This window comes from Crocodylus siamensis, chromosome 1 (assembly GCF_052110815.1).
Source record: "Crocodylus siamensis isolate JL-2025a chromosome 1, ASM5211081v1, whole genome shotgun sequence".
Classification (NCBI taxonomy): Eukaryota; Metazoa; Chordata; order Crocodylia; family Crocodylidae; genus Crocodylus; species Crocodylus siamensis.
In genome coordinates, this window is record NC_143395.1 from 386302184 (window position 1) to 386320713 (window position 18530).

Below are 18530 nucleotides of genomic sequence, written 5' to 3' on the forward strand. Positions count from 1 at the left end.
AGGGCTGGGGGTGCTGTGGCTTGGGAGTGAGGGGCAATGGCATATTAGGTCTGCTCAGCACCATAAAGCAGGGGGCAGGGCAACCGCAGCTAGACTCGTGTCCTGGTAAGTGAGGGAGACAGCAAGAGCTCTGATTTACATGATGAAAAACCCAAAATCAAATGCCAAAATATATAGGTATTTAGAATGTATTATAGCTACTGAGGCACTGGTAGGCTTCCAAATTGCTTTAAGATTATAAATATATCAATAAAACATTGTGTTCAACTGATACTTATATATATAGTGGTCTTTCATTTTAATCATGGATTTGGAGTTTTTAATCAGAAATTTGTGATTTTTTTACTAGGGAATTTGTGATTTTTTTATCAGAGAAAACCAGGATCCCTGGTCATTAGCTGTCCAAAGCAAACATTAAGCTTCTTCTTGGGCAATGGATTCTACACTTCTTACACCAATGGGCCCCTGCTAACTGTCCAAATGGTCATGGATCATTGGGCACAGTTATCTTCAAATTCTTAATTGAAAAGGAGGGAGGAAGGACTGGTGTGATCTGTCTTGCAGATGACTACTGTCTTGAACCAGTTTGGGAAACACTGGCCTAGGGTTTACCTACCATAGGATTGTAGGTCCAGATTTTATTGTACTTATTGGGCATCTGAGTGCCTAAGGGCAATTCTTTTCCACCCTGTTTAAGTCTTGAGAATCAATTTATACATCTACATTTTTAACATCCCACCATCTTGCCCTTAAGACTGAGTCATAAAAGAGCAGGGAGGAAGAAGAGGATCCACCCACCTTTTGCATTAACAGTTTTTCAGGGACTCAAGCAGGGGGAAAATATAGTCAGTCCACTTTTGTGCTTAAGAGATGGAATAGATTCTGGCCTGTCATGTGTGCATTAGCACATGCTAACACAACACTTGCTCCTTGACTAGTTTATGCACATTATAAACTTCTATAAATTAATAAGTTAGGCCTTGTCTTCTGTACTATGAAAACTACATTTTTTTATTTCAGGATAACTTACTCTGAGAATAAGGGTGGCAATGTTTGGCTTACTTTTTATTTTTATTTTTTTGCTGTTCTTCTTCACTCTAGTGTTGCTTTCAACTCCTAGTGGAATATGAAGTTGACTTTGTTTAGTTTGCCTTATAGCAAAACTAAAGTGTTATGTCTTCACTGTGTTCTTACTTTAGGATAGCTTGTGAATGTTAGATTACCTAAGATAAAACAGGTAAGCCTTTAAAACAAAGTAGAGGAGTGATGGGAACAACTCCATGTCAAAGATAAGGATATCTGGAATCTGTTTCATTATTCAGATCAGGTCACAAGGTCTATGAAGCCCCCGCAGCTGAGAAAAACGTAGTGCTCTTCACAATATGTGCTCTTCCTATTAGTATGAACTACATGTAAAATATTATGCTGTAATGGTTAATAAACAAGAGTGTTGCATAGGACACATGATAATACATGTTGTCATTAAAATAATTAGACTAAAAAGGAAGTGACTCTTCAGGTGTTGTTTTGGAATTTGCAACTTTGTTGTGCTTTTGTGAATGCTTCGGTTGTGCTTTAGTGAATATCTGTGACAGGCACAGTGAGCATGCATGATCAAGGCCTTGCTAACCCCTCTGCATTGGTAAATTGTACTTATACAGAAAAAAGCCTGCCTTAAGATTCAGAATTCCACAAACGTACATGCAACAATAACTTTCCACTGCAACATCCAACAGTGCTGGTAGTATACTTAGTGATTAGGTGTAGGCAATTATTTAGGCTGGAAGGCCACTTAAAGAGTTTTGGTGAGCTCTTGAGGGGTGGGGGGGCAGGGAAATGCCAATTAATCCTGCTCAGCCCACCAGCCACTGCCGGGACCCTGAGGAGGGAGGGTTGTGCCCAGCATGCAGACTCCTCTGCCCTCCTCCCCCATATTCATCCTCCCTGCTCCTGCCTGGTCTCCTGTTGGCGGTGTGCAGTCCTGGCACCATGGCTGCTAGCAGCCGAGCCTGCACAGGTTGGGGTGTGAAGCAATGCACAGAGTAGCCATCCAGCCCATCACAATGAGCCACTGCCACCGTGCCACACCAGAAAAGTTGGGTTGAGCCCCCCTGCAGCCAACATAGATTTACCTCCCAGTGGTATCGCAGCAGTAGTGGCTCAGCATGGCAGGCAGGTGGACAGAATGACTGCTCCACATGCTACGTCGCACCCCATCCTGTGCAGGCCCGGCTGCTGGTGTCTGTGGTGCGAAGACTACAGCACCAACAGGAAGCCAGGCAGGGTGGAGAATGGATGGGGGTTTGGAGGAAGAGGACTCTGTGTGCTGTGCAACCTGGCCAGGTCCCAGCTACAGCAAAACAGAGTGGCACGGGGCACAGCCCTCCCTTGTCAAGCTTTTGATAGTAGCTGGTAGGCAGGATAGGATTAATTGGTGAGCTGGATATGGCCTGCAGACTGTATTTTGCCCACCCCTGGATTAGCATATAGTACAGTATTAACTGCACAAGTGTGTCCCTAAGAAAATGTGCCAGAGGAAATCATTTACTTTGTACCTGCTAAGGCAGCAATTTCAAGGTAACTTGCTGGAGTCAGATCTTTTCAATAATCCACAAATAAAGGAGGCATGTGTGTCTTGGGGGTACAGGTGGTGTGCTGTTTTCCATATAGTCATTTATACCTGTGCCAAATAGGTATCAGCTGCTACAAAATTACAAGTGTAGCATTATAGACACCCTTTTCCCTCAGTTTGTAAACACCTGCAAATCACCACAAAAGGTGGAAGATGGCAGAGTCAGACCCTGCAGGCTGGGTCCAAAGCACAGTAGACAGAGGTAGCTCTGACTCATCTACACAATAGCTTCAATTTTGTTCACTGTTAAAGCATAGGCATGTGAGAGAAAGCTTTGTCCTCAGTGCCAAAAAGGTGCATTTTACCACTGGAGAGCCAAAAGGTATCAACTCCTCTATTGTAACCTATGCAGATAGACAACCTCTGCCTTGTTGTTTTTACTGGTGCATAGCTGGATGAGGTTCACACTTTACCACTGTCCCCTGGTTTACCTCACCTAACCTACTTCCCAGTAGGCATGTCTACATAAGACACTTACTGCGCATTAGTCTAATAACACTGTGCAGTACCCTGTCACAGCACAAACCATGCTAATAGCCTGCTGTGCAGTGTTGTTAGGCTAATGCGCACTAAATAACTGTGTGCCGGAGCTATTGCGCAGAAATTCTAGGTACTGTGCATTTAGTTAGTACTTTATTAAGGAAGTACTAAACTAAATGTGCAGTATTCAAGGTGGATTAATGAATGTGTGGACACACCCACTGAGTATGATAGGGCCTTGCCTTTAAGAGGCGAATGCTACAAAAAACAGCATGAAGACAGCTAGAAAAGTCCTGTTAAGCTTAGGACCCCCAGAGCAGCTGAACTTGTCCTTTGTCCACACTATTACTGGACTACTGGAGGTGAAAGAAGAGATGGAATATACATTTCTGATCGGTAGCTGAGGTGGGGGCTAGAGTGGTGCTTTTGCTAAGGTGACTGATTGGCAGCTCAGAGGTTGCAAGTTTGAGGCCACACCAGAAGTGCTCACTGTGTGGCCCTGTCAGAGTCCAGCAAATCTATGAATTCTGCCAAATACCTTGTCACAAGGACAGAAAAAAGACAAGGAAGTAGCTGAGGCGAGGATGCCCCTCCTACAGGAACTCTCACAAGAAGAAAATATTGACAGCTCTAGCTTAATTTTAAACCCATTTTGCATTAGGAAAAAGTCTTTTCCATAGCAGAGATAAGGTGCTAAAAGCCTAGGGTTCATGTTGCTAAAGAAAACACATCCCTTTGTGACACAAGCTGAATATGACCCTTGAGCTTTGGCTGGTCTTGCAGTCACCCCATGAACACACTTCCCTCTGAAGTCTGTTTGTGGGAAAAGGATCAGGGATTTACTTCTCTTCCAGCTCTCAGTGGGGCCTGATCCTGAAGCTTTCTTTGAGTCTCGGGCTCCCAGTGAAGTGAAAAGCAAAAAATCTACCAGTCCAGGTGCTGCTGGCTCCTTCTACCTGCAAGATGGCATTTGGTGATGATGACCCTACTGTCTGATTAAAGTGCTCATTCTAGACATTTCCACCCCGTGCTTAATCAACAGACCAAACTAGCTTTTCACTGCTGTAAAGCATTTATCTGGGATTTTTTTTTATTCCTTTGAGTGAAAAGGGTAGAGAAATTTAGCTGGATGTTGTTGATCACCTAGGCCCTGATGCTGGTATCCCTGACAAGAATAAGCACATATCCTTCACCTGAAGCACAGGGCAGCAGTGCTAGTGGTGTCAGCCACTGTTCTGCTTCACCGGTGGCGGCACTGATCCAACCATACATTTTGTTTGGGAACTGGGAGGCAAAGAAACAGGCCTACAGATGATTAATAACTGCAATGTGTATGAACAAAGCCAAGGGATTTTGATTCCTATAGATATGGGAGCTGGGGGGTGTATTTCCTCCGCAATTTTACCCCATGGTAAACACTAGGCAAATCCCAGTCTTGTCTCAAGTTTTCTGCAGCTGGATGAAAGCTTTTACTTCTCCATTTCATTTTGGTAACGTGCTCAGACCGGGGCCTGATCCTTCTCCCATTTGCCAGTGGCAAAATCCCTGTGGACTGTGATGGGAGCAGGCTAGAATCCCTTTTTCCTGCAGGAGCAGCTCGTTTTGTTCTCGAAATAGGAAGGAGCCTTTCTTTCTTCAGACTTTATGCCTATCTCTTCAGCGAGAAGGACAACATAGTAACCAATACAGATGGGGAGAGGCACCACTCCAGACTTGAACTCCTTATATCCCGGGCCAAACCTTGCTCTGGGCTAGGCCAAGGCCACCCCAGGGAAGGCACCGAGGGAGACCTGGACCCGTGCTCCTGCCTGGATACACCTTGGCTTTGGCTCGGATCCCCGCTGCCTCCGTGGGGCCCGGGCCGTGCGTTTACCACGTTTCCCACCCGCTTCGCCGCCCCGAGGACCGTCGCAGGGGAGAGGCCACCATGCTCCCGCAGCGGCGGGGCTGCGGGGCGGGCACGGGGCACCTGCGGCCCCAGCGCGGCTGCGGCCCCGCCCCGGGGCCCGGCCCCGCCCGCGGCGCCCGGAGCCCGGGGGAGGCGGCGGCAGGCGGGTTAAAAGCCGCTGCAGGTGGCCGGGGAGGGACCGTCGAGCGCCGGGACCTGCCGCTCGCAGCCCCCGCCGGCCCGGCCCGGCCCGCAGCGACACCGCCCGCGACCCGCCGCCCGCCCATGGTGCCCGGCGCCCGCGGGCTCTGATCTCCGACACAGGTGAGGCTCCGCCGGGGCGGGCCGGGACCTGCCTGTCCCGGGCCCCGCTGCCGCCCCGGCCCGGCCCGGCTGCCGGCTTGTCCGACGGGCCGCGCGCGGGAGGGCCGGAGCTGCTCGGCGCGTCTTCGCCCGGCCGCGGCCGCACAGCGGAGCGCGGCGCTGGCGGTGCCGCCGGGCCGTGCCGCTCCCGCGCCCCGGCTATGCCGGGGCTCCGCGGGCCCGGGGCCGGGGCCGGGGCCGGGGCGGCTGACAAACGGGAGTCGCAAGGGAGATGCGCCCGGAGATCGCAAGCCGAAACCCGCCGCAGCGGAGGGGCCGCGCCAGCCCTTCCCCGCGCTCCGAAACCCGAGGAGGCGAAGCGTTGGCGCTTTCCAAGAGGTGCCTCCAGCCCAGCCAGGGGGCCTCGCAGCCAAACCCGTGAGAACTGCTGAGCCAGGACTCGTCTCTCCTGTGCCTTGCCCTGCAACACGGGAGGAGGTTTCAGAGCCTCGGTTCTGGCGCCTTTCGGCTCTTTGAATGTTTGCATTTGGGGGAAGGTTTAACTCCAAAGAGCGTCCTTGGTTTAGTTCATTAAAAGAACAAAACAAAACTTCAGTTATTTTTCCCAGAGTTACTTATTTATCCAGCAGTTGATGGTGTGCCTGTGAAGCTGGCCGGCCCATGATTTCAGGGAGCTGAACAAGCGCCTTGTATACAGATTATGCAAAGTACAGGGTAAAACAAAATGACAAGCAGAATGAAGACCTTGGCAATTAAAGATAATCTGTGACGCACCTACTCTGATGCACTTATTTTTTTTTTCAATGGAGACTCCCATGAGACTAAACACCTTGCATTAGTATACTAGACGGGTCCTGTGACCATTGGGTCACACCACCTCAGACATGCTTCCTTTTCACTGAGGAAATGACAATAAAACTGTGGGAGTCGGGACAAATATTTTGTGATGATTGGGGTGGCTGAGGTTGACAAGGACTTCATCACAAAGTCCTTATTTAGCCAAACTTTTGCAGATGCCAGTGAGAAGCTTGCCTGAGTACAGGCTATGTACTGTACAGAGCCCACTGTCGCTGACAATGGTTGAAATCTTCCCCATGGCACTCTGGGCAGATCTGTCTTCTTCCAGCCAGGAAGCGGGTGTCATTAGTACTGACAGAGCCAGATTCTGCAGGATTAAGTCCAGTTTCTGCTTCCATCTATGCAATATGCTCCATCACTCTTCATCCCCTTGCACAGAGCTATTCTGAGTAGAAGGGACTGTTGGTGATTCTCAACCAGGGTGACCCAAGAGCCTTTCCAGGGTGCCCTGGGGTACTACTCAATATGAGTACTGTTAGGTGTGTAAACATGATGTACGTGATAACCAGGGTTTTCAACTAGGAATCCAGTGTTAAAAACATTCTGACCTGTTGTAGTCTTTCTGCATCCCTTGCAACAGAAAAGCTGTTCTGCTATTCTTCCATAATCTGTGAACACCAACCCTTTGGCTGTGGCGTATGCAAAATGATGTTGTACTCTCAGTCTAGTTTCTAGTACAGAATTACTGTAAGAAGTGTGGGTGTCATAAGTCGGGCATGGGAGCAGGCTGCTAGAGATCTAGGCTTGTTGCTCATGCTAATCTATATTTCATGTATGATACACCTCTCTGCCTTTACCCAGTCTGTGAAATGAGGCTATTGGCATTTATTTTCAGCTTTTAAAAAAGGATGCTGTTGTCAATATTTGTGGGATGTTTCAATACTAGCAGAGAGGTGAAAAGCAGGGAATGTTCAGGTTATACAATCTGCTGTCCTTACCACTGCGTTTGTTCCTAGCTTCTGCTGAGGAGACCAGGTTCACTGCTACAGTCAAAAGTTTCCTGTTGCCTGTAGAGGTGGTTCCTCCAGATGTTGGCAGGGCACTGCAGAAACTCATTGCTCTTCCAGATGGGATTTGGGGCATGTCGGCAGGGCACAGTGGGGAGGCTTGCATTCATACTACCCATTTTGTCTGAGTTCTCTAACCCAAACTAAAAAAGGTTTTGTCCTCCAGGATTGTCACCCTAGTACGTCTCAAGGGGACTAAATAATATGTCAGAATGAGAACTGCTTAGTTCTGATACTCCTAGAGTGTATTTGGTACCCGTGTTGGTCTGGGACAAGAAGACATACAAAAAAAACTAGAACTCTCTTGTGATTTCCCAGTTGGTCTAATAAAAGGCATCACTTTGGAACCAAACATTTTAATTTTTTGTGTGATACTCTCAGAGAGCACTTTCCTCCCCTGCAGTGACCTTACATTTTCTGATCTTTGGACCTCTGCCCTGAGCTGCTGTTGTGCATCCCTTTGTGTATTTGGGAGACAGCTTTGGATTATTTATGTAAGATGTGATAGAAATGTAACTTGGAGAAGTGGAAAAAAGTGTGCACCAAAATCTTGTAGCACGGCTCATGTCTCCTAATAGGAAAGGAAAGGCCTAAATCAGCATAGCTTTCCTTTTTTATTGAAGCAATTTAATTGAAATTGTCTAAAAAAAATTTAGGTACAGTTTTATTCTTTGGAGACCTTTCCTCCTTGTTAGTTGCTGCAGTCTGATCAGGATAAAATGTTGTTTGAAAGGAGAACTCTGTGTGAGATTCACCTGACTGAACCCTGATTTGTTTAGGAAAAATCTTGTAAAGAGAGACTGTGCTGTCAAAGTAGAAAGAATGTAAAACGTATAAAGTTACATGAACTTCCTGTTAAATAACATCAAGAGCATAATACCAAACTTGATGTTTCCTACAAATTATGTCTGTCTTCCTCTGATACCCTCTTTAAAAAAAGAAGACAACCTGATTTTTGCATTTGCCAGAAATACTGTACACTTTTCAATGATGTATATATTTGGGAGTCGAGAGGGAAACTGCACTACAATAAAAACTCGTATTTCCCAAATTCTGTCAGCGCATGGTTCTGAGGAGGTTAGTCAGTAGCACAGAATTTTATAGATCAAGGGACGCAGAGAGATTACAGTTGATTTAACTTTCCTGAAAAGGAAGGAGCTCATTGTAATCGGAAAGATAATTAAATGGAAGTACAATGCAAAATGACCAATGTCTTAACTATAACTTAATGTTGTAACTATAACTGCCATCTTCATAGTCTGCCATGAAACAAGATTCAGAGTTCAAATTCACCCATGAAGAAAGCCGATCAAATGCTGTTGAGCTTAGGGGAGTTGCATCCACTTGCATCAGAACTGAATTTATCTTGAGGAATTTGGTTTCTGTTAAAATGCTCATTAATCCTGCAAGGTAAGTTTTTACAAGGTGGGGGAAGGGTTAATTAACTAGATTCAGGCAGGGAATCTTGTGCCTTGTTATGCCTTCAAGTGAGATCTGCATTCCTTGCATCCTTCTTTGCATAACTGGGAAGGGTCTTCTGGAGAGAAGAACAGCGAATGGGAACTTGTCACAAGCCTTCATTTACAATTCTGGGGCTAGTGAAACAAGTGACAGTGACTAAAAATTTACTTCAAATCTACATTCTTATCTATGTGAATTCTACAGGGAGTTGTGCCCAGGATAGTCATCATCCTGAGGCCTTATCTAATTTACATGTACACACTGCTACTTGCTTTGCAGTGATACCTATTAATCCATTAATTAAAGGGGTAATTATCTTTGAGTTCTGTGTACCAAGTGCTTAGTTTCCCTAAGCCTTGAGATGAAGAGCAAGGAAAACATGGCATTGCAACTAATGTTCAAGCCTGACCTGGTCATGGTCTGGTGGTGGGTACTTGGGACACAAAGAACAGACTGCCTGATCCTGACTTCTGTGTCAGATACACTGTGATCACTACTTGTTATAGTAAGTTTGTATATTTGTTTTTTGTGAATTGTTACCAGCCACTGGCAACAGATCTGGAACACAGCTTGAGAGCTGCTAGAGAGAATTTCACTGACTACTCAGATGGTCAGACTGCTCTTGATTTCCTCCCCCCCAACAACTCATAATTCTTTAATAAAAGTTGAGTGGTTTGTGAAGAGTACTCCAGTTGGATGCCCCTTGAGACTGATACGATTTGCAACTGTCATATTACAAATTGTTGCATTTCCTACCTGCCAGGAGCTGAGGTGCAAGTTAAATGTCCTTCTACAACAGAATGTGACTGAAAATTTAAAATAACATGGGAACCTGTATTCTTTTCAGCTACAGCCATGTTATCAGTTGTTGAAGGAGAAAAAATAAACCCTGATTTTTTGTCTTGGCAGATACTCATTTTAGTACTTTAGTTCCCCTACCTCCACCCCGCCCCCTTGTTTATAGTGTCTGAGGGTCTGACAGTCTTTAACATATTTATCTTCATACGTCTGGGGGGGCAGGTATTATCTACCAGTTATGGAAGAGCAGCAGAAGTACAAAAGCAAGCATAGCGCAAACCCAGAAGTGAAGACTAGAACTAGATCCTTGTGCTCTAACCTCCTCCTTCAGAAGTATTGAGAATTGCTAAGCATGAGTTAGGTCAGTACTGGGGTGGGCAAAATGTGGCCTGGGAGCTGGATATGGCCCGCCAGACCGTTCTGTCCAGCCCACGGGGCCCCTCAAATATTAATTTTCTTAATTTTATCTGCCCCCGGCTACCTGTCATGCGGCCGTTGATGGCTTGCCAGAACTCAGTAAGCGGTCCTCAGCTCTAAATAACTGCCCGCCCCTGGGTTAGCAGAATCTGTCCCACACACCTGCTTAAAATGACAAGTTTTGCCATATTGTTAGCTAAAGTATAAAGTTTCCCTGTGCCCCCCTGCCTTCCAGCATTGATAACACATGTATACAAGATACAAAAATCACCATTGTAGCTTATTTGGGCTAGGGAACCAAAACAAGGTACACCAGTATAAGACACCTTAACATTAATATACTTGTATCTAGATTTAGGTTTTTACTGGCTTCTGGGCTTTTACTGGCTTAGGCATCTAGGCAAAATTCACACTCCTGTCAGTACCATCAATAATACTTGAATGCAGACCAGCCCTCAGTATACAGTAGGATTGTTTGTTTGATAGGGGGCTCCAAGAACAGGCTAACTATGCTAGTGATATGGGATCCCAAAGAGTTTAACAATTCTACGGCTCTTTTGTGGAAAAAAAATTAGCATGAGAATTGCCACATTAGGACAGATCATTGAGTCCAGGCACTGACCTCCCAGCATTTGCTGATGCTAAATGCTTCAGTTGTAGATCTATGATAGGCACTTAAAACTTAAATAATAAGTTTTGTCTTGGCTGCTTGCTATGCCTTGGAAATGTGAAAAAGCATGCTGCTAGGTGCAACAAGAAAGAGATTCGTGGCACACCCAACTCTGGAGAAACCTGACCAGTAAATGGAATCACTGTATGCATTTATCCACAACCATCTATGGTTCAGAGAAACAAGTACGTCAGGAACCTACTGGTAGGCACACGTGAGGAGTGATATTATTCTGAATTTGTACAGCACCTATCACAATGGTAACCTTGCTCCTAACTGCATATTCCAGGTGCTACTTAATGCAAATACATATCATATATGTTTGGCTTTTTTAATGTTACTAAACTATTTGACTCCACTGTAGTAGTGAATTCTGTAAATTAGTTGTGCACAAAAAGAACATGCCTTCTATTGTATCTTTTTTTCACCGATCTAGTTGATATAAAACAAGCATATCTACATGCATCTGGTATACTGAAGCCATGTTTTTTTAAACTTCTGATTAAAAGATGGATATAGAAGGGGACTTGAGCAGAGAATGCAAGAGGCTTCCGATTTAATTGGGAAATGAAGCGACTATGATTTTGTAACTACAGGACCTTCATAGCATAAGTGGTGCTCTCTGTTAGAGGCTTTCTGTGCAGGCCTAAGCATCCCTATTCCTTGTGATTTGACTGGCTCTCCACTTCAGTGTCGTGATGGTCCATGCATCAAGTACCTCTCCCCCTCATGAAGGCACTGCTGTGCAGCTGGAGGAACAAAAACCCCAGTTGTAGAGCACTGATTGATGTTGAAATGCAAAAAGCTTGAACCCTACATCACTGTTTTTACATGGCTATATGTTGTCACTTAGGCTACTTAAGTGTTGATTTCCTGTAGCATACTTACTGAAAGCTGTTACTTACCACTAAGTTTTGCAATTGTTCTCCCTGCATTATGATCTTTCAGCTTCCTTCTTTGCCTCTATTCGTTTCTGCTTCCCTCCCTTTTTTGCTCCACACTTTTCCCTCCTCCTCCTCCTCCTCCTCCTCCCCCGCCCTCCCCTGTACATGCCTCACAACCTTTCTTTTTCTGATGGTGTTTACTGTTAAATACATTGTTGAATCTCGTCTGTGTACAGGATTGTAGTAGCTGTAGATATCTGTGCTAGTTCTAAAACATATGCAGTCATTGATGAGGCTGAAGGTTGGTTTACCTGCTTTGGTTGTTTTCCCTGTCTGTTTTGGCCGAGGGACAGAGGTGATTTAATACTTGTTGGTCAAAGGGCCTCAGAAGCAATCTTGGGATAAAGATAATCCACAGTAGTCAATTTTTAGAACCCAGATTCACATCACACGTACTAAAGCAAATTAATTATCTGGAATCTTCTTTTCTTCCAGTTGGGAATCTAGTAGTTTGCCATCCTTTATTTCCTCTGATGTGAGCCATGCTTGACTGAGGCCTTGAGCAGAGCTAACATGACCTCCTGGATTGCTGGCAGCAGGGAAGGGAGTGGCAATATTGACACTGATATTGGTTGTAGGAAGATCAAATTGTAAAAGTGACTATGGGCACTGACAGGTGTGCGGGGCCCCCACTCATCTAAGTCATGGCACAATGAGTTAGAGCCAACCCCCCTCCCCCCACCAGGAAAGGTGCGGGGGCAGGACTGAGCCTGCCTGCAGGTGATCAGTAAGCCCAGGAGCTGCCCCTCTCCTGGAGGGGGAAGCCTGAGCTGCTGGCTTGCCTGGCCTAAGCTTGGGGGTGGGGGGCAGTGGATTGGAGCCCAGATTCCCACCCCCACAGCTGAGGGATGTGGAGGGGGAGGCAGGAAGCAGGGGTGCTCCAGTCTACCTCCCCACCCTAGCTTGAGTCTGTCCAGCCAGCAGCTCCCTGCTGCTGTTACGAATCCAGATTCGTAGAAACTTGTTTCTTGCCAGACTTGATGTTAGTGCCAGGTCCCCAACATTTGCAAACCAAACATTTCTAGGACTCTAACTGTGGGGAAAAAAATAAATATGAATATATATAATTTCTATGACTTTTTTTTTTTTTTTTTTGAGTCCTAACTTAATCTGGTTATCTCTAACATTTAAATAAGTTAGTTACTAACCAAGCTAAGACTTCATAAATCAACAAGAAAAAGGGTTGTTAATGTTAAATATGAAGACAACTCCTTTCTGGCTATTGCTAGTGTTAGTTCTCAGTTCCTTTTGTTTTACTAAAGTAAGAGACAAAAGGGCTTACTCTACATATAACGCTAGCATAGTAGGTCAGGTTTGGACAACTAGAAGTTCACTGTTTGGAAACCTCCTGATTTTTGTTTTAACATTCTTGATATAACACTCATCAGGCTAACAACATTCTTTACTTCTTTACATTTCCAAAATATTGGTACTATATTAGCTCCCCCACCCACGCCCGAAACATCTTCAGTGTTCTAAGGTTCTCTAAAAATCCACATCAACAAAAGAGAGCACCTCGGTTACAACTCTTAAAACTTTGTTGCAACTTAAATATTTTTCAACCAACAGGTCTGTATAATTTTGTAGTGCCTGCTGCTGTTTAGGTATTGTTAGAAATATTTACTGAGCACTTCTGCATCTTTCTGCATTGTTGTTAACAATTCTACCGTGTCCCTATAGTAATAAAATATTACAAGAACTATTTTTGTTCCTGATGTACTTTAAAAAGCAGATTCTGTCTTATGTCTGTTGGCTTCTCTTTTTGATTTCCCCCCACCCCCATAATCCCTAGCATGTCTTCTATATATCCTGCTGTGTATCCATTCTCCTTTCTTCACTTGTTACATGGTTTTTATTTTTATTGTTTTTCCTTTCTATGCCAGGGCTTGGGTGTATTGAAACTACAGAAACAACATTCTTTCTGAATTGTAGGTGTTTATGTCTTTTGAGCTTCTAGTAAAATGTTCTTTAACAGTTTTCAGTTGTCATTTACATTTTCCTCTTTGTTTTCCCCCCTCTCTCTCTTCCCCCCCCCCCATTGAGGGGGTTTATTGTTTTCAATTTTAGTGAAATTAACTTAAAAGCACTCTGTGTGTGCATGCACACTATTGATTTGGAGCTTCTTGTTTTTCATGCGCAAACAGATAAGCCATGATCATTATGAACTATCCATGTATACTACTTCATTTCCAGTATTGGTTATGGCCACTTGTGGTGACAGTGTCACATTGTCTAGGAAACTGTTACTGTTGTCCCCCAAGATGCTGCAGTTATTTAACAACTCCTATATTCTGTGTCAACAGTGTCAATGGAACTGATTTCCTACATCTATTGATGATGACTTGTTGTTTGTGTTTTGTCTTACTAGGTAACGGGAGTTAAACAAGACAATGGATTGGGGATCACTGCAAGCTGTGGTGGGAGGTGTGAATAAACACTCCACCAGCATTGGAAAGGTCTGGCTCACTGTCCTGTTCATTTTCCGTATTATGATCCTCATAGTGGCTGCAGAGAAAGTCTGGGGAGATGAACAAGAAGACTTTGTCTGTAACACACTACAGCCTGGATGCAAAAATGTTTGTTACGATCACTTTTTCCCCATCTCTCATATTAGACTCTGGGCCCTTCAGTTGATCTTTGTCTCAACTCCTGCACTGTTGGTGGTAATGCATGTTGCCTACAGACGACATGAGAGGAAGAAGCAATTCAGGAAGGGAGATCAAAATTGTCAATATAAAGACATTGAAGAGATAAGAGCCCAAAGATTTCATATTGAGGGACCCTTGTGGTGGACATACACTGGCAGCATATTCTTCAGGTTGATTTTTGAAGCTGCCTTCATGTATGCATTTTACTTCGTGTATGATGGATTCCGAATGCCACGTCTAGTGAAATGTAGTGCTTGGCCTTGCCCAAACACAGTGGACTGTTTTGTTTCTCGACCTACTGAAAAGACGGTGTTCACTATTTTTATGATTGGTGTGTCTGGTATTTGCATTATGTTAAATGTGGCTGAATTCTGTTATCTGCTGATAAAATGTTTCCTTAGAAAGTCTAGAAGAGCAGGATCTCAAAGACATTCCCCCAGCCTTGAGAATAAAGAAGAAACTAAACAAAATGAAATGAATGAGCTAATATCTGATAGCTGTCAGAACACCGTTCCAGCATTTTCAAAGTAGCTAAGGTGATGTGAATGTTGGGATACACTCTTCAGAGAGTGAATGCTCATGTTTAGAGGTTCAGATTAAATCAATTGTATTTAAAGTTTTAATATATATTGTCAGGTGGGAATTTATACAACTAATTTGAAAGTCCAGAAAGCATGAAGATGGGAAAACTGAATAAGGATTAAGTAGGATACTACATCTTCTAAGAATATCCTTAACAAGCTGACTATGACAAATGGAAACTCAATAGTCTGTTTATACTGACATGAAACATAAAAACAATGTATTTAACAGCCACAAGAACAAATCTGTTTTCAAGCTAGATACTCTAGTATCTAGCACTTATAGCAGTGATAGGTTTTTACTCACTTGTGAACTTTCAATTAAATATTTTTGTAAAGTATGAGATTCCTTGTTACTTAAAGTGTTATAGTGTATAGCTGAGTAGCATGTATTTTGTTTTGGGGGTCTTTTTTACAACACAAGCAGATGCAACTACTAATGCCATTTTAATAGAGAAAGATTGGCTTAAGTATATCAATTTCAAACATAGAGCAGGTCCTGCTGTAAATAATTCTATTAGTATTTTTATATTGCAAACTGCCAATTTTATTAAATCATAGATATTATTGAAATAAGCCACCTATGTTTTCTAATGAATTAGACATGTTTTATTTCATGTACTGTATAAGGCTATGGAACCTTGTGGGTGGGGAAGTGTTTTGTTTGTTTAGACTGTAGACCGAGAATGCCAAAATGGTGTGACATTAGGGACTTGCTAGTTCCCTAACTAATAATGGGGGAGGAAAGCTGGAATCTGAGCTGTCTTTTGAATAAAAAGCAAACGCTATAACTTCTTGCAATGGAGTGTAATTATTTTTTCTGTGAGGTGTGTTGGTGACCTATGACACTCTGGAATCTTTGTTCTGCACTTCTATTACCTGCTTATAATTCAGTTTGTAAAGTCCTGGATATAAAAGTAAAATACGTCAGGCTAGCCTGCACTACCACTGAAGCTTAACCCATTTGTAACACCTCACCAAGATGTGGTAGAATGGTTTCTTTCAGAGTTAGCAGGGAATTGGGACCATCTTCCTGTTGTGTGTATGTGAAGTGGTAGAGCACCTGCGTTCAATCCTAATCATGGTCATCTGTTTTTGAGAGGATGATGGTGCCCAAAGTGAAGGAGAGAGAGGAAAAAAGAAAAGTGAATGCAGTACACTGGTAATATGGGAGGGGACTTTTCTATGAACGTCTCACTCTCCTTTTGTGAATCGCTGGGTTCAACTAGTTTTAAAAAAATAGTTGTAAATCCTTTGACTTCAACAGTTACTCCTCTTTACCCTAGCATAAACAGCAGCAGAATCTGATCCAAGGGCTTTGATATTATGATGATCTGCCTTGAGTTGACCAGAGTGGTTTACAAGAGAAAAATTATTACTTAGAGCAGAAAGTGAATGAATGAAGATGAGCATAGGTCCTTAACTCTCATCTTTCCTTCTACTAATATAATCCATTCCTGATCTTTTCAGGATTTTCCATGTCATTTTGTGAAAAGACACTGTGATTTTTCTTGGTATACTCACTGGCAAATGAGTGCAAATGCCAAAATTAAAGGAAGTAAACAAACAAATTAGACTTATTCTTTCTTCCTCCTCTAAGACTTTTCAGTGGGAGCTACAGGAAGTGGGAGTGAGATGTTATAGGCTTTATTCCTGTCCTCCTTAACTGTAGCTCCAGAACTCCACCAACACCTTTTTATAGGGTAAAGGTCTGGGGAATGATGTAACTAGCTAAACACCCATTTTAGAAAGAATAATGGAGCCAGTGCACTGGATATCATTCAAATTTTTCTCTTACCAGTGAACGCCAGGGCCATGTTAATTCAGACACCAAGACAATGCATGGTTAGCCTGAATGAAATAATCTTGTGCTAAATCATATTCCTCAATGGATTTTTATCCAAAAAATGCTGTGAATAATACCAGACAAAACATATAAACAGATGTCACTTGGACATTCCTAGGCATAATCATTAACTATCTTCAGTTATCTGATTGAAATAACCTTTACTCTCTGCTGTAAGGAAAGTTCCTATAGTTCAACTACAGTTTCCTTAGCTGAGGTATGAGGTTTCTTCAGATTTACAACAGAGTAGAAACCACTTAAATCCCAAGATTGTCATGTGACAATGACTGGGCTTCCCCCACTCCCACCCTAGTTTACAAGATTTATAAACAGCCTTTTTTATTCTAGTTTTCTTGCAGAAACCTCCAGCTCTTCCAAATGTTTTACATTAACCCCTGGTAAGCAGGCAACAGAGTAATATGGTACTTACCAGTTGAAGTTTTAGGTAACATGAATAGAATTGTAGAAATCAGTCATACATAAACTACATTCTCTTCTATATGCCACACCACTACGTTCTGTGCTCCCAGCAGTAAAAATAAAAAAGCCCTTATAACTAAACTATGTTGAGAGTTATCATAAATAAAGAGCCAAATGCTACGTGAATTGACTTCAACAAGGTTGTTCAGTCATCACCAACAGGACTCTGGTGATATAACTCAGGGTTGTCTCAACTAGAGATCTGTAAGGAATTACCCCATGGTCCCTGGGCTCCTGATGCAAATGCTGCATGGAATCCATTGCTTTCTTGCTGATGCTGTCACATGTTTTGTCTTCTTCACCCTCCTCCAGTTTCCTCTTCCCATCCAGGGAGCTTGTGGCTTGGGAAACTTGGAGGGCAGGGGTGGAGGGAGGCATTGCAGCCCTGACATAGATGATGAAACTATCAAACTGTTCCCTGTATCCCTTTCACTTTTTGAAACTACCCTTCATCCAGACTGACTTCTATTGATTACACTGAATAGTCCTTCAAGTACCTGAGCACTGCAGTACAAATTTACCCTCCTTCACTGTGTTAAGGTTGAATGTCTTAGTTCTGCATTATAACAAAAATACTTGCAGTAGCAGTCGTTCTGCAGTTTTCAATGGGCAAATCTCCATGAGAGATTTACTGTGGAGCTGCCTTATTAGCTGTGCAGTGAAGTCTCAGCATCTATGCATGCAGCCTTATTAGCCCATGGTAAACTAATTAATTCTGCTGTAGGTTAGTACTTGTAAACACAAGTGCTATCCTATGGCAGCGTTTTTTAGTATGCAACAATGCACATGTAGACACTGACGGGGCTGGCTGGGGGCAAGGGGACTGCCTGCCAGCTAGCCCTGGACTGCTGCACCCTTGTGCCCCAGCCAGCCCTTCTGCAGCACGTTGAGCCAGGTCAGAGCAACCCCGAGCTGGCAAGCTGACTCCCCAGGTCTCCTGCCAGCCGGGGCTGCTCCAACCCAGCTCAATATGCTGTGGTCCCAGGCACGCGTGTAAACACTGCCCCCAGGAACAATAAACTGGCGATTACTGCATCGAATTAATTTCACATGTAGATGTTCTCAGTGTCTGACAATCTGCTTCCTGCTGAGTATAATCAAGTAAAGCACATACATAAGACTGCCGCCCTCTCTGTACTGGCACTGTACTGTAGTGAATGTCATCAAAACTAGGGGATTGTCAGCTGGACACCATCTGATAATTCATAGAAAGAAATTATCCTCTCTCAGAGTGATCTGTTGGTAGATTTTTACACTGCCGAGGCCTCTGCAGCAGTTCACTTTTTCAAACCTTCCTCTATGTGTCCTTGGGACTGTTGCAGCCCTAACTGGAGTAGTAAAACTGTGTTTGACCAATGCTCACCATTCAGCCAGTCTTACACATGGGATAAAGCAGAGCAGGTTTTGCTCCATTCATTGAAAATAACCCCCTCCTCTTCTCAGGCTGGCCCTCATCAGTACTCTGTATTCCCTCTGTTTAAGTGCATAGGTACCAA

At 43.8% G+C, this 18530-nt stretch overlaps 1 protein-coding gene across 2 annotated transcripts in view; it reads left to right on the plus strand.

Moving 5' to 3' along the window:
- The window catches only part of LOC149875192 (gap junction beta-6 protein), a 55184-nt gene extending 39538 nt beyond the window's left edge, over nucleotides 1-15646 (plus strand). Inside the window, exons 1-2 of one of the 2 annotated variants that reach the window (XM_090029227.1) lie at nucleotides 5154-5324; nucleotides 13848-15645. In XM_090029227.1, coding sequence (XP_089885353.1) covers nucleotides 13870-14658 — 789 coding nt within the window. In that variant the 5' untranslated portion in view covers nucleotides 5154-5324; nucleotides 13848-13869 and the 3' untranslated portion in view covers nucleotides 14659-15645. Of the gene's footprint in view, nucleotides 1-5153; nucleotides 5325-13847 lie in introns of those variants that run through there. The other variant, XM_090029237.1, reaches the window with a different exon arrangement.
- Nucleotides 15647-18530: the final 2884 nt, after the last annotated feature.